This window comes from Hippoglossus stenolepis, chromosome 17, assembly GCF_022539355.2.
Source record: "Hippoglossus stenolepis isolate QCI-W04-F060 chromosome 17, HSTE1.2, whole genome shotgun sequence".
In the NCBI taxonomy this organism is placed as follows: Eukaryota; Metazoa; Chordata; class Actinopteri; order Pleuronectiformes; family Pleuronectidae; genus Hippoglossus; species Hippoglossus stenolepis.
Window position 1 is genome coordinate 10,051,564 of NC_061499.1, and position 16,123 is coordinate 10,067,686.

Below are 16,123 nucleotides of genomic sequence, written 5' to 3' on the forward strand. Positions count from 1 at the left end.
AGTCCTTCACTCCTTGTTTAAATATTGTCCATGTATGTAACAGATCTGTTTGTGTGTTTCTGTTCTCTAGGTGTGGCGTCCCACATCCCAGAGATCATGGCGGCCGGCACCCACTCCCCCGGTGGGCCCAATGGCATAATCCGGAGTCAGTCCTTCGCCGGCTTCAGCACGCTACAAGAACGGCGCTCACGGTGAGCAGAAACCTCGAAAAGCTGTTGATATATAGTCAACTGTGACTCATTTCTGCAATAACAGCTGAGTTCAGAGTGTTAACGAGGAAAGTTGTTTCAGTATCATATCCTCAAACACAGTATTTATTCAAGTGTAAAGCTCTTCAGGACAGTGGTTCTCAAGTGGGGGACTGCGGACCCCTGTCAGTGCCAGGAGGTCCGTGAAAAGTTTCCAGATTCATTCATTGCACGACATGGAGGAGTTATCCTTTAATACGTATCTATTATCTTTCTAAGACATTTCTCTCATGTTGTTCTTTCACATTACTAATTATAAGTGTGAAAAAAAAGGCTGAGACGTATACATGAGGGATCCCTGGAGTATTGTCTATCTTGTAGAGGAGTCCTTGGCTGAGAAAAAAAATGGAGAACCTCTGCTTTAGAAAACACAAAAGATCCCCATTCTACTTAATATAGCAGCATTAAGGGGAAGTCATTTTTTCATTGGTATTCTAAAAGGGCTGTTTCACTTATTTAGTGTCGTATCGCAGTTCATCTTTATTTTAGTTTCTAAAGAACTTGTGACCCGTCCTCGGATGACATGTGAAATCTTCTGATGTGAAAGCGGTAACCATGGTGATTTCACCGTCAGTCATTCACTGCTTTCATAATAGCTGGTGACTCAATACGCGCCTCCAAAAATATGGCTGCGCTACACACAACAAGAATCAAACTGAATTAAATCCCGCTAAACCTTTTTGTGCGCGTGACGGTGTATTTAGCTGTTTGCTCTTCTTACACATCCACTGAAAACAGGCTTCAGTCACGAAGAAAGACACGTTTCTAATTCGATATCCTAAGATCCCATGAAGGAACTTTGCTCAGTCTTACAACAAGTTCACTTTCCTGATCATTTCATCTGTAGCCGCAAGTTTTATCTGCGTTCTTCCCTCTTTGACTCATCTGTGACGGCTCTCACTCCATTATCACGAGACAAAGACACATTCACGTCCTGGAAATATCTCGTTTGGGATCTGAGGCTTTCGTCTGTCGCCGCCTGGTTCTCTTCAGCAGCTCTGGTCCTGCTGCGAGAACCTATTTGAAGACACTTGTTCCCCTCTTTACTCTCGGCTCAGACGCTGAATGGGGTAATTGGTTGGAACGACTCGGGTGTGGGGGCGACTGACAGCATTCTGATAATGAGTGAGGTGGAGCGCTGCAGAGATACGGCTTCTGAGGCCACTCGTGTGTGTGTGTGTGTGTGTGTGTGTGTGTGTGTGTGTGTGTGTGTGTGTGTGTGTGTGTGTGTGTGTGTGTGTGTGTGTGTGTGTGTGTGTGTGTGTGTGTGTGTGTGTGTGTGTGTGTGTGTGTGTGTGTTTTAGACCTCAGCTTAGACCCTCCAAGTGTGTACCCATGTGCATGTTTCATCTGCATTTACGCATGCATGCATACTGCGGATTTTGTAGTTTGTGTGCAAATCCACAATTATAAGTCAGTATGGAATTGTGTTAGCATGTATGCATATGTGTGTTTCTCTGTGTGTGTCCCTGCCAAGAGACCCTACTGCACCACAGCTTGCGTGACCCCAAGGCTACGCGGCGCTCTGATTCAGTGTTGGCCTACATTTGTGGCAGCTTAGCTTCACTTGTGCTGCTGGCGTGAAGCGAAGACGTGGCACGTTCCAACTTGTCGAGCGCTGGAGTCGGCCGCGGCCACGTCCCCGAGACGACTCCGGGATCGTTTCATTAAGTCTCGGGGAAAAAATGGAATTCGTCAGCTAAATCTGTGATGCTTTTAACAGCTGAAATCTGCATGGGCGATGATGATGATGGTGACCTAAAATAGGAATGCTGTGAAGAGGGAAAGCCTTGTGAGGTGTTGAAACCATTAATTGGTTCTCAGTTAAAAATGCTCATAGTCTTTGAATCACTTTTAGTGTATCAATAAAAAATGCCAAATGCGAGGCTGATTTTAGCAACTTACATCTGAAGACTGTTTGACATTTTCTGGGTTTTGCGATTTATCTCAAATCATTAATTGAAGAAAATAATCATCATTTACAGTCCTACTTGGAAAACAAATATGAGCGTATTGAAAAATTACCATATGGGTACATCAGGTTTGCACATGTGTAGAGCTGCAATGATTTGTCAGATAATTAACTAGTTGATATTAACAGAACAGAATATTCATATATCTTAAAATACAGGAATAGGAATTTAATGCTTTTTATATTGATGTGAATTTGACATGAATATTGGGCTCGGTTTTCTGATGTTTCGTAGGCTAAACGATTAATCGATTGGAAAAGACGATCAGAAGATTTATCAATAATGAAAATAGTTGCTCGTTTAAGTCCTACACGTTTGTAAATATCGGAAGAGACTGAAGAACACTTGAATGTCATTTATCGCTGGGAGAGAGAGAGAGAGAGAGAGAGAGAGAGAGAGAGAGAGAGAGAGAGAGAGAGAGAGAGAGAGAGAGAGAGAGAGAGAGAGAGAGAGAGAGAGAGGAGAGAGAGAGAGAGAGAGAGAGAGAGAGAGAGAGAGAGAGAGAACCTCTGTGTGTGTTTGTGCGTTCACTCCAGCAGAACACTGCAGCCCGACACAAGCTCGCACAGGTCACGTCAGCCTTATACAGGTCAAACTCTGAGAGTGTTTTCACGTGCTTGCAGATATGTGTGCACACTTTAGCACAGTCCTGTGACTGATGAGGATCTTCACCTCGGAGGGTGACGCTGGGAGTTTGAGCGATTGTATAAAATATAGGCTAAACGTGTCAGTCCTGTGCGACTGAGTTATGTTGGTGTGGACAGACACGCTCCATCTGTCAAATGAGATACAGTCACTCTGAGACTGACACATTAAGGGCACGCTCACAAGGATGTTATAAAATTATACGGACGTTTCATCTAAGGCTAAATTATTGTTATAATTGTTATAATCTATGTGAAATACTGCGGAAATACGAGCATCTGGGGGCAACGGCCAATATTTGGGGACTTTGGGTGTAGACGGCAGATATCTGTGACACTCAGTCTTCATTTGTCGGACACTGTTTACAGCCCCACTAGTTTTTTTTTTTATCACACAAGTCACATATTTCTCCTGACAAAACACAAACAGCTACACTTTTTGTAAGTGTTTTAGGTCCAGGTGACATTTTGGCTCATCTCTATTAACAGTTATCTACATATAAATGCAAATAAATTAAAAAGCCGATAGCAAATGCATTTCGATCAATGTGTTCCACCTCTTTGCTCCACACAAACTGTTTGTCTATAAATTCTCTAGACAAACAGTTTATATTCTCTATATTCGCATGCAGAATCTGTTTATAGAAATTACATCTAAACTGGATGTTCAGACCAAGATCCTTTCTCCCCCTTTCTATGAGATTTTTTTAAACCTATGTATACAAAGTCATTGCACAGCAAACAGAAAATAATCCTGCGTGTTTCACAAAAGAAAACACAAGCCCTGTGTGGACCATCCATCACACTCACTGTTGTGTGGGTGTGTGTTTGTGCAGGTGTAACTCCTTCATGGGGAACTCCGCTGTGCAGAAGAAGCCTCAGTCCAAACCCAAGAAGCCTCACCTGTCCGGACACAAGGGAGGAAGCAGCTCCAGAGACCCGCAGCCCAAAAGGCTGGAGGAGGTTTACACTGCGCTCAAACAAGGCCTGGAGTGAGTAACTCATATACTGATGTACACTGACACTGTCAACTCGCACTCCTCATAAGAATAACAATACCAGAGTATCCATGCGTAAACAGATTCAATTCATACATGTTAATAATTATAGTTTCTAAATACAGCTGTAGGCTGTTGACATTTCCTGCTCCATATATTTACACAACTGCACAAAGCAACTTAACTGTGTTTAAGCCGGACTGCCGGAAATTATCATGGACATTTTTCAACTTAATTGACACGACAAAGCAATAAATTTATTATTTAAAACAAATTATTGGTAGAAGAATCAGTAAACAATGCATTTGCATTAGACACTAAGTGTTTCCTTGTTTCTGCTCTGCAGTGAGTATCTGGAAGTGCATCAAACAGAGCTGGACAAACTCATGTCTCTGATGAAGGACATGAAGAGGAACTCTCGCCTGGTGAGAAACTGCAGAACCTTCAGTTACACTAACATCATGTCTTTCAGGCTTTCAGCTGTAGAATAGAAAAGCGGAGAATAGAATAGATTGCAATAGAACGCCAGTGTAGAACCCGACAAATGACACATCCAATAACCGATAGTATTCTGCTTTTTTAAGCTTCAAACTGAATTTCTCAGTGGAAATTACAACTACATTGTTGACTTGAACACTATTTAAATTTAGAAACTTGTAATAATTGTCTGATACGATATGTTCTCACTAAGTCTCATCTCAAAAGGTCACAGGAAAAAAAGGCTCCATGGAGAAATGTTACAATTGCAAACAACTATAGCAGCTATAATGAGTTTGTGAGTGTAGCTGGAGCAAATGTTTCTGCAGCCGACATCACTTTTGTGATCACACGTACTGTGCGCATACAGAATCACTGAAAAGAGCGTTTAATAGGATCTATTCTTGATGCCCGACAACTGTAGTCTGCTTTGCATTACTTACGCAGCCTGTGCTGTCATCCTGTGCTAACTGTGTGTGTGTGTGTGTTTCTCTCCTCTTCAGGGAGTGCTGTACGATCTTGACAAGGTGAGTTGACGGAGGGGAGGGTCTCTACTGTAACAGCCACTGAGTTTGGTATGTGTTGGGGAATCTTTGATGTAAAAGGAAGAGTTGAAAGGAGGGAGTAAAAACAGCTGAAGGCAGAATAAAGGAGGGAGGAAGGAAATGAAGTGAGGGGCTGAAGGGATTGAGGAATAATGTAGGAAAAAGTGATCAAAGAGGGAGAAGTGGTTGATGGGCCGGCAGGAGAGTTGGTATTTCAAACTGTGCCTCGTTATATTCTATAGTGCGGACAAACAAATCATTATTTTTACAGCTGTAAAGCACATGAAGCCACTTGCTCGACAGCAGCACTAAACCTTGTGTCTGTCTTTTGCAGCAAATCAAAACCATTGAGAGATACATGAGACGTCTGGAGTTTCACATGAGCAAGGTAAACACTGTTGTGTGTGTGTCTGTGTGTGTGCGATAAGAGAACGTTCATATTTTTTTAGTCTTTCAGATACTGAGTCTGCGGTCTGATGTATTTCGTGTGTGTGTGTGTGTGTGTGTGTGTGTGTGTGTGTGTGTGTGTGTGTGTGTGTGTGTGTGTGTGTGTGTGTGTGTGTGTGTGTGTGTGTGTGTGTGTGTGTGTGTGTGTGTGTGTGTGTGTGTGTGTGTGAGCCTCTTGAAGATGTGTGACCCTCTTGAAGATGTTTCATCTCAATACCTTCCTTCACAAAGCCTCTCCACATCTCTGCCATTCACACAGTCGCTCAAGACAAACAGGACCGGTGCATATTTCCACCTCTTTTGAATCAGTAGTGTCACATTTTTAGAAATATAATACAAGAATTTAATGAGAACGTTGATTCCTCTTGTATCTACGCAGCAAATATGGATCACAAGCTGGTTAGCTTTGCTTAGTTAAGACGGCCATCTGTGGTACATGGGGTAGAGAGGGTTTTCCACGAATCAGATCGTTGGCGGTTTGATCCTCGGCTCCTGTGATTTGTAGTGTAAAGCACTTAGAGCGGTCGATACGACGAGAAACCCACTGTATGCAGTCCATGTACCATAAATATACATTAATAATGAAGTACATTTACTCAGTTACAACTTACTCTACTTAAGTACATTTTACACGTATCTGTATGCATTTTTACGTAAGTAGATATTTTTTTCGGGTACATCTCACTTTTACTCCACTACATGTAAACATCTGCCCCACTACATTTTCTCATGCTTTGTATTTCATGTTCACATTGTTTTCAAGTCTTCTTATCTAACTCTCAGCAGGAAAAACTAAAAAGCACATGTCCCAAAATGAAACCTATTCATTTATCTTCCCGTTCTAATAAATTAGGAGTCATTATTTGTCTACTTAAGTTTTCCTCGTCCTGCGGGTTTCAGTTCCACGACTGTACCACACTTGATTGACTCTTTTAATTTGGCTCCAGGAAGGATTTTCTCTGCCAGGTTACTGTGGTGCTCCAGCTCTTCTCAGGCTCATGTGTTGATGTTTTATGGACATTTCCAACAGGTTGAGTCAAAAAAATCCCCACCACAGTTGCCAGGTAAGGAAACTTCTCCCCCTACATCCTCTTTTGTAGTCTTCTCCAGGTTGCCAGTTGGGGGACATTGATCCGCTGCGAGGCTCTGTGACTTTGCTTCCACCCACCCACCCCCCTCTTTTTGTAGTCCAGTAATGGCCACCCTCGCTGTGCGTCAACTCGGTCGCGACAGCAGGCAATCAGAACACACCCGCCCCAAACAACAGCGCCGCTCCAAAGGTAACCATGGTTACCTCTTAAGACGGAGCCTTTGAACTCCTGAGGAGCTCAGGGGAGACATCTATTGGTTGGTGTTAACCCATTATGTTCACCTGCGTCCTGACACACGCAATCATAACTCACCATGAGGCGTCTCACAAACAAACACAAACACGTTCACAGTACGACAGGAGACAAAGAGACAAACCGTGGTCATGTTCGTGGCTCAAGAGCGTTTCTGAAGGGTTTGATGGCAACAGTGAAACTAGGTCAGGGCAGTTACTAGGCTACAGTGAGGAGCAATTAACAGGGTGCTTCAAGATGAACACGGGGAGAGGAAATGATGGAGGGATCACAGGAAAGAAGGTCTGACGAGTCATTTTAAAATAGATGAGGTGGTCTTAGAAACTTGGGTTAGTGTGTCTTTGTTGTTAAAGTCAAAGCGGAGAAAAACGCACACGGGCAGATTCAGCGCTCGTTCTGCACCGTGAGGTTGTCACAGGAGCTTTTCTCTTTAACATCCAACAAGGCTCTGAAGCTTCTCTGTTCTCTCCACCTCGACACAAAAATAGATTTGAATGCAGTGTTAATATTTGAAATAGTGAAGCGGCGACTGATTTGTCTCACCAGAAAAGGTAAAAAGCCTCAAAAGTCAAAGCACAACTGAAAAAGGAAGTTAAATCTAGACCTTGCTGTGTTCTTTAATTCTAAATATATACCACTGCTCATTTTAAATCCAACTTGGTGCAGGTTATTTATTGTGGATAAAAGTCGTTTTAAAAATGCTTTAATCTTTGATTTGATTAAGGACCGACTTCACAAAGGCTTTGTCTTAATTTGGATTGATCAGATGTAGTTTTATCCCTGGAGGTCCTTTGCACTCAGGATGTTGTTTGACTGTTATTTTAATGCAGGAAGCAGTTTTGTAGTCAAGTACAATTCGTTTAATGCAGCATCAGGTTTTGTACAAATTGAAAATGTTTGATTAACATCTTATTTTAAGCAAAATTTCAATTAAGTATGGATTCAAATAGGGCAGAGGAAATGCTAAAACAGAGCCAAGTCCAATGGCAGACCTTGATGTATCGGTTTGCCTCGTAAACAGCTATTGGCTACACACACACACACACACACACACACACACACACACACACACACACACACACACACACACACACACACACACACACACACACACACTCAGAGGACAGGTCCATTTTCCAAATATCAGCATCAGCAGATAGATATCGAATGTAGAATGTCCAGCTAAGAGAATCTGTCGACCACAAAAGCATTGAGGCCAGGAAATTAACTCTCTCACACACACACACACACACACACACACACACACACACACACACACACACACACAGATAGGCTTCATCGTTACATAGAGTCGTTGTCGTTGGGAACTGATGCTGTACAGTAGGTCTGTGATAGTTTTAATAATTCATGTTCCTGTTCCAGTTATGCAATCTACAGTTACTTTCAACGTGTGCCACATACCTTCCTGTTGTGTGTGTGGGTTATACAATGAGTTATGTCGAACTAGACTGTGAAATTACTCAGGTCAGCTGATGACATGACAGCTCACCTAAAGTGACGCAGATCTGTCTTTGATCGCCACCTGGTGGCTGGCTGCAGCATAGGTCATTAATCCTGTCTCCTCCATGTTAGTGTATGGGACATGAATCAAACTAAAAAAGTAAATGGCAAAATTCATTATTATTTCTCAAAGATGGTTTCATTTTGTAGTTGTTATCACATTAATGTAGAGTATGTCCAGGTGTCTTTAGTTCATTATTTGATGCAATAAAAGGGTGAAACATGAGTGACAGCTAAGACCGGCTCATGATTGGTCGAGCGAGTATATGGCAGGACATTGATGCTCCAAATGCTCAAGATGCCAGCGTTCGTACTCGGGATATTTTAACTTCCTTTCTGGATAGTGGGAGGAAGTGTAACTGTGTCGTCCATTTTTATTTACAGTCTATGGGTGATACCGACTTGTTTTATATTGCAGTATATGTCAGCCAGTAATTAACTTCTTGTTTATTAAAAACCAAGTCACCATTACTCTCAGTTTATTCACCAGAGCAATGACAAGCTGTTAAATGTTCTGCTCAGTTTGCATTTAGCCACAAGCATAATAAACACAAATCCAAGTGATCTCAAATATCAATATCTGCCTCAAAAACACAATAAGGTCGGGTTACGTTAGCATTGTAAGGCTTTCAGCGCATTCAGCATTATAAAGCTTTCAGCACACTAATTGTGGCCCTGCCATATCAGCAAGAACACGCGGAGGGAAGTAGATTCTTTGTGTGCTGATCGGCCTTTGTAGAGGAAAGAGGGAGCCCTCATCACCTTTATATTTCTGCAGCCAGAGTGATGAGCACTTCAGAGATAAAAAGCTGCTGCCTCAGTGGAGCCGTATACAGGAAATGGGCAATGGACTCTTGTGTGCAGGACAACTAGAATACCTGATATGGAGATTGTTTGTGTGGAAATGAACGTAAGATGATCAGAATTGATTGTTGTCTTAAGTACGTGAGAAATACATTAATTTAGTGAGAGAGCAGCACATGCACTTCATCCGCTCTCAGGAACAGGACAGTTAAAACCCGATCGTCACAGTGAATCAATCAACAGCTTTTGAGAGGACATTCAGGGTCTCAGCAGTTGTGAGCTACAGTAAGTGTGTGTGTGTTTATTGTGTTTGTGCTCAGGCCCAGGCGTGTCTCTTTGTGCTGGGCGGCTGCCGTGAGGGATGACTTAACAATCGTCCATCAGCAAGTTGTTAGTGTGTGTGTGTGTGTTAGACTCACATCTGCCTGCTCTTTTGTTCCTGTTTGTGCTGCTAGCCGCCTGCAGATGTCCGAGCCATAATTGGCACACATGGTGGAAGCAGGTGGCGCCATATCATGATGTCTATGATGATACCTATGATGTCCTGCACGGGATAGGCACTGCTGTGTGTGTTTGTGTGTTTTTGTATCTCTGTGTGTGTGTGTGTCTGGCTACCAGTATCAGCAGGGCGTCATTACAGAGACAAGCGACAAAGAAATGGAAAGTGAGAAGAGAGGCTGCCAGACATCCTCTTCACCCGAAAGAGAAGTTGTGTGTGTGTGTGTCTGTGTTAACCATGAAATGAGTGTGAATACATCACATGTGATTATTTTTTTATTACAGGGTTTTTTTGCTTTCCTCTCTTCCCTAGAATGTTAATCTTGCCACACACACACACACACACACACACACACACACACACACACACACACACACACACACACACACACACTTTCTGCCAGGGGGTGAGTGATTATAAGCAGATTAAAACAGGCGGGCCACATCAAACAGCATCAAACACACAAGCCCCTCTCTAGGGATCTCTCTGTGTGTGTGTGTGTGTGTGTGTGTGTGTGTGTGTGTGTGTGTGTGTGTGTGTGTGTGTGTGTGTGTGTGTGTGTGTGTGTGTGTGTGTGTGTGTGTGTGTGTGTGTGTGTGTGTGTGTGTGTGTGTGTGTGTGTGTGATATAATGGCCATATCTTAAGAGGATTCCTGCCAAATCCTAAAGATTTTCTGCTCATATTAAAAATCCCACAGTTTAAATCCAGATGTACAGTTGATACAGAGACAATCCTTTAAAACTCCCAGTAATTCTTAATAAAAAACCACCAGACTGTCAAAGCACTAAATATTATTATTTAGTATTTTTAAAAGGCTTAGGGTGCACTTAAAAAAACATGGAGCTAAACTATATATTTTTTACTCCTCATGATAAATGTGAAAATTGAATTAATCCTCATTCTGGGCATAATTGATTCCCAAATAAAGACTCTGCCGTAATCCCTGTCTGGGTGTGTGAGTCTTGCACGTTTTGTCATCCCACGGAGGGATAATTAATACAGGGACTCCATCTGAGCCCAAAAGACGACCTAATTTAGAATATATTTACATTTAATATCTGTTCACATCTGCTTAAAGAGGCGTCAGATGTGTTTGAGTAACCAGGATGGAGTTTGTAATGAAGTAGGTCATTAAACAAGCACAACAGAAATCTATTATTACTGTATGTTGATAAGGTTGTGGATAGAAATAGAAACGTGTACTTAGATTTAAGCTTTGCTGCAACTAACAATTATTTGTCTATTGACTAAGAAAACCAATAAGGATTGGCACAGAAGAGGCTGTATCCAGGCATTTTCTTTAAATTATGCTTATTGATTTTCGGACCAATCGAAGACCTCTATTATTTTAACCTCTGTTATTGTTTGATTAGTTGGATCAATCCGAAGTTTTTCACAGATTCAAAAACTTATAGAAGACGACAAGACAAAGGTCGGTGTGTGTGTGTGTATACTTGTTTTTGTACTTGATTTGGACCGTTTCCAGCATAGACACTCACCTTGTCCGGACCAGTAGACCTCATCGACCTCATGGTTAAGTTGAGAGATAAGTTAGAAGTGGTATACGTTAGGCTCTCCAGAGGAGTGTATTATGTTGACTGTACCATCGGCCCCAATTTATTGCTGCTTCTTGCCTTTCCCCGTCTCTCCTCTGTTAATTAGGTGTACAGTTTTTTTTTCTATACATATTTCCTCCATCTGCCTGTGTCCAGGTTTCTCTTTTTCCTTTGTTTGTGTTTTGGCTGCGTTCCCCCTGTTTCTGGGGTGAAATGCGCCCGAGGCGACGCAATATGCCGATGGCCGTCCTCTGGAGTGGAGCTTGGCTGACCTTCAAAAGGACGTTTCCTTGAAGGCAGCGAGAGGCCATTGTAATTGGGGACAAAAATGAAGCTTAATCAGCTGATAATGATGCGATTACAGATCGCCTGAGAAGAACGGCCGCTAATCATCAGTGTGTGAAGGACCAGTTACAGAGGGGCAGCTTTTCTCCAAATGAATAACGTGTATTTCTCGAATTAATTAGTGCACAAAAGTTCACTTGGACAAATGTGTGTTTCTTTTAATTTCATCACCAACCACCACTGCTCATGTTTTCCTTTGTTTTCTAGTGTTTTAAAGCTTTCAGATGTCGGCTCCTAAACCAGCTCTGTACCAGTCAGAGAGCTGAGGAGAACAGTTGTGGTTGGAGAGAGTGCTTTTGAGCTGCCTCAGCTCAGCTGCTGCAGCCACATACACCACATACCAGAGACAGGCAGACAGGGCAGGGTCCCTGTCGGGGTGGAGGGTGCGGGAGGGTGCTGCTTGGTTGGAGTTGTTGGGATGAGCCCGGGTGGTGCTACATCCTCCTGGACAAAAACAGGATGTGCGCTGCAAACCACTTTCACTTTTTACAGTAAACCATCATGTGACCACCCACCACAGCAAAAACATGCTCTCCACATACAAACATGGTCACACACACACTCACTCTCCCAGACATCCTGGCTGTGTTCGATTCAGACACACAAACAAACACTCAGAGAAGCTGTTAGGACGGCAGGAGCCCACTTTCTCCCGCTTCTCCCTAATGAGCGCCGTAAAGAGCGTGAGGCATCAATATTTCAGCGCTCTCGTCAGGCAGGCTGCAATATTTCCCTTTGATGAGGCTCAGCTGAGGTGCTTTGTTTTTTGCCCGGCTGCCACTTCCATCATATGTGAATTCAGGAAGCCAGAAAAAGTGTACTGCTGATGGGTTGCAGTTTTTTTTCCAGTTGGAGTGACTCAGCAGTATTTAGGTTTCCTCAAGTCTTGCTTGCCTCCGTGAAGGAGAGTAACTTTGCGTTGATAGATTTAAAGATTTAAAGTTCTGTTTGATAATTTCCTGTTTTTGTACAATGTTTGTTTTGACACTTGGTGTGAAAAAAACATATAAAACTTACTATAGGATGACATGACGGTGCTCAAAAAGTGAAACCAAAGAATCTTAATCGCCCCCTGGTGGCTGACTGCAGCACCCTGCCTCCTCCGTGTTAGTAGATGGGACATTGGCAGAACACAGCAGTCAAACAACACGTCAAATAACTGTTTCTCAAAGATGATTTACATTTACATCATTTTAGGCCGTTCGTATCATTCGTATCAGATTTTCTTTCCAATGCACTCAACAGCACTGTTACTGGTTACAACATCATCATCCGCTCTTGATGATTTCTCTCCAAAGCTTCAGCCCTCAGTGAGAAAGCAGGATGTTTAGTCGCTGCGTCTCCCTCTGGGTTTGGGTCAGATCAGACTGAAGTCCGACAGACGTCTCCAAACGAACACTAAACGCCGTCCGTCTGTTATTCCTCCGCGTTGGGAGTGTCTCACTGGGGGGGGTACATGCGGCTGCCGGTGGAGGCTGCAGTTAAACACTCAGATAACAGATGTATCTGCTCAGGACACTTTCACTTCAGTTTATCAGGTTTATCTTTTTTCCTATACCTGTCATTTATGCTCCATTACTTTCTTCTCTCTGTCTATCACGTTGTTCCTTGCCGTTTTCTTTTTCTCTCCTTTCTGCTACATGCACACAGTCACACTGGAGCCTCGTCCTCTCGAACATTTCATCAGCTTCATTTTCATCGGGGCCTATTTTTGGTCTCGTTCGGGAGCCGTGAATAAAAGTAACATCAGCGCTGAGTTAGTGAACGCTACACGAGCCTAAAGCCGCGCTGGGCGTCCTTGAACGAATCCCAGCGAGATGTGAACACATCCAGAATAATTTAGGCGGCGGTTGGAAGTTTTTGGGGAGTTTGCTTTCTGCCCAGGGATGTTTTGATGTATGGAAACTTCAAAGATCTGTTTCCTTTCATTAGTGCACAAGTTTTCTCTCTCTCTCTCTCTCTCTCTCTCTCTCTCTCTCTCTCTCTCTCTCTCCTCTGCGTGTTTGTGTGTGTACTAATGAACAAGAAAGTGTGCACATTTAAGAATGCATCCTCATCCTTGTGCACATTGGGACTCTTGTGTGTGTGCTCTCAGGTGGACGAGCTGTACGAGGCGTTCTGCATCCAGAGCCGTCTGAGGGACGGTGCCAGCCGGATGAAGCAGGCCTTCTCCTCCTCTCCCTCCACTAAAGGCACCAAGGAGAGCATCGCTGAGGTCAACCGCCGCTACAAGGAATACACCGAGGTACTGGCATGCAGTGTGTGGGGAATACCAGTGAGGATCTGCAGGGGAAATAGTCACGATGAGTCAAGTCATCGTGCTTGTTTACTTATATATGTGGGGATTTCATGCGAGAGGTGGAGGCTTGGAAGTGTGTGGAATTTATCTGACCTTTGACACACGTATCGTTTTAAACCTATGATATAACGGGTGACATTGTTTTCTGTCTGTACCAACAAACTGACATTTAACTGTATATTTCAGACCTCCGAGAGAAGTGATGCATTTTCATAGTTTTTTCGATGACACTTACTGATTACCGACATTTTGCCTGTGAGTGTCTTGGTTATATTTGTGATGGATCCACCAGGGAAAAGAAAGTTTAAGTTTTGCAACACTTAGACGGAGTGAGGATCCACTGAAATATTGGAGAAGACAGATGTGAATTTATCGATGCCTTTAAAACCCCAGCCTCATCTGTGCCCTGTCATTGATCATAAAAAACATCATCATGCAGTTTTTCCAAAATCTATTTCCATTTATACAGAGACAATATGTTGATTTCTATAGTCATTGTTTTGTATAGTTTATTGTATAGTGTAGTAACTGTAGAGATATGCTTGGTATAAAATATCATGGTTTCACTTATACTGATATGTAATTTGCAATATTCAAATATTTGTAGTATTGAATATTCATTTGTATTTGCTTATTTTAAACTCTGACCACTAGGTGTCGCACTTTTAGCACCAGCACTACTTATATGGTCTCAATATTACTGCAATTAACAGTCTAATGAAGTGAAAATATATATTTTAAGGTCAGATTGTAACAGATACATTCATATACAGTTTCTAACAGCTGACAAAACCCACAATATACTTAAACTATACTAAATGACACAGATTACTGCTTACACTGATCTGTAAACAATAATATGTAAAGTCACATATTTGCAGAATGGCCTGTAAGTACCAAAAACACACACACACACGTCGTCATCTGTCCTCGGGGCTTAGAGCAGCCGTCCTGCCTCCGCTGACGTGTTGACTGGATTTGTCAAAGTCCCTGGAGATACCTTGATTACTATTGTTGTCCTCGTCACAAATGGCTGTTTATGTAATCTCTCTTATCCGTCTGTCTTCTCCAGAACATGAGCACGTTTGAGAGTGAGCTGGAGAACCTGCTCGGGGAGTTTCATATCAAAATGAAAGGTGAGATAAGAAGTCTTCAAAAACAAAAGTCTTGCAGCTAAGTTTGCGTATTCACAGATGATGATAATTTCGAGAAAAGGAAGCATTAATTAAACTATATTCACAAGAATGTTTTGGTGATGAGCTGACAGTGAACTATATTCACTACACTACCTACGTATGGAGCATGTTCTGTTTTTAAGATCATCACTGAACAAGTGCTGAAGTGCTTATCCTGGGAAGGGAAAAAACAGAAAGTGTCTCCATCAAAAGCCATGTGTTATTGTCAATCACCCAGCGTAACATTAAAGTGACACAAAAACTGAAGAGGCTCAGTTGTCTTCTCCTGTCATGTCCAAACGTCTTTTTAAATCTACTTCCTCATCCTGACAGGATTGGCTGGCTTTGCAAGACTCTGTCCTGGAGACCAGTATGAGGCAAGTTGTTCTTTTATACATGTCACACAGTGATGTTAATGACAACCTCAAGGGAAATTCCTGCATTTTCAAAACCTGGGGCCTAGGCTTATAAATGTGGCTAAATGAATACTACTTAACCCAAACCTTTGGAACAGGTCCAGTGGGTCTCTTCCATAGTGGCAGTGGCTACAATGTAATCTTATGGGGCAATGGTGCTTGACATTCTTGCTATGGTGACAATGAAAGTTTTGCTCTTCCCTTCCTTTAGATCTTCATGCGTTACGGTCGCCAGAGGTGGAAGCTGAAGGGGAGGATTGAGGTGAACTCCAGACAGAGCTGGGATGGAGATGAAATGGTTTTCATGCCGCTTATCACTGACCTCATCAACATCAAGGTACAGAATACAGATAGATAAATATAAGAAAAAAGAAATATAATTTTTTTTTAATGCAACATGTGCTATTTTCTTTACACAATAGAGCTGAAACACTTTATTCATTAATCCATAATTTACGTTGCAGAAAATCCATCAACTTTTCTGATAATTGATTGATCACCTCAGTCCCTGTTATCAGTTTTCTCACATATGATTATTATCTTTATTATTTGCGGCCGTAAGGACTGACTCATGTCTCAGATTTCGGTCTTTCTCTTTATGTGTGCATCCTTCAGGCGATTGACTCATGATGGTTCCCAGCACAGATTTGTTCTTGATTTCACTGCAACCTCATCCCAAACCAATTTGCTGCAGATGCACGTCTCTTTCTCATTTCTTATCTGCAGTGGAGGATGAAAGCACAGGATATATAAGACAATACACAAAACAACAATTCCTCTACGATCGCCTGCCTTGGGCCTTGTGAGAAGAGCTTGGTAGATTGTTTTCCAG

General features: G+C 42.4%; 1 protein-coding gene across 5 annotated transcripts in view; it reads left to right on the forward strand.

The window, feature by feature from the left end:
- Positions 1-16,123, forward strand: part of ripor2 (RHO family interacting cell polarization regulator 2) — a 62,156-nt gene that overhangs the window by 37,327 nt on the left and 8,706 nt on the right. For all 5 annotated transcript variants that reach the window (XM_035183749.2, XM_035183750.2, XM_035183746.2 and 2 more), the window contains exons 2-10: positions 71-191; positions 3,702-3,857; positions 4,210-4,288; positions 4,844-4,867; positions 5,220-5,273; positions 13,497-13,646; positions 14,773-14,836; positions 15,209-15,252; positions 15,503-15,628. In XM_035183749.2, the coding sequence (XP_035039640.2) occupies positions 71-191; positions 3,702-3,857; positions 4,210-4,288; positions 4,844-4,867; positions 5,220-5,273; positions 13,497-13,646; positions 14,773-14,836; positions 15,209-15,252; positions 15,503-15,628 (818 nt within the window). The remainder of the gene's footprint in view (positions 1-70; positions 192-3,701; positions 3,858-4,209; positions 4,289-4,843; positions 4,868-5,219; positions 5,274-13,496; positions 13,647-14,772; positions 14,837-15,208; positions 15,253-15,502; positions 15,629-16,123) is intronic.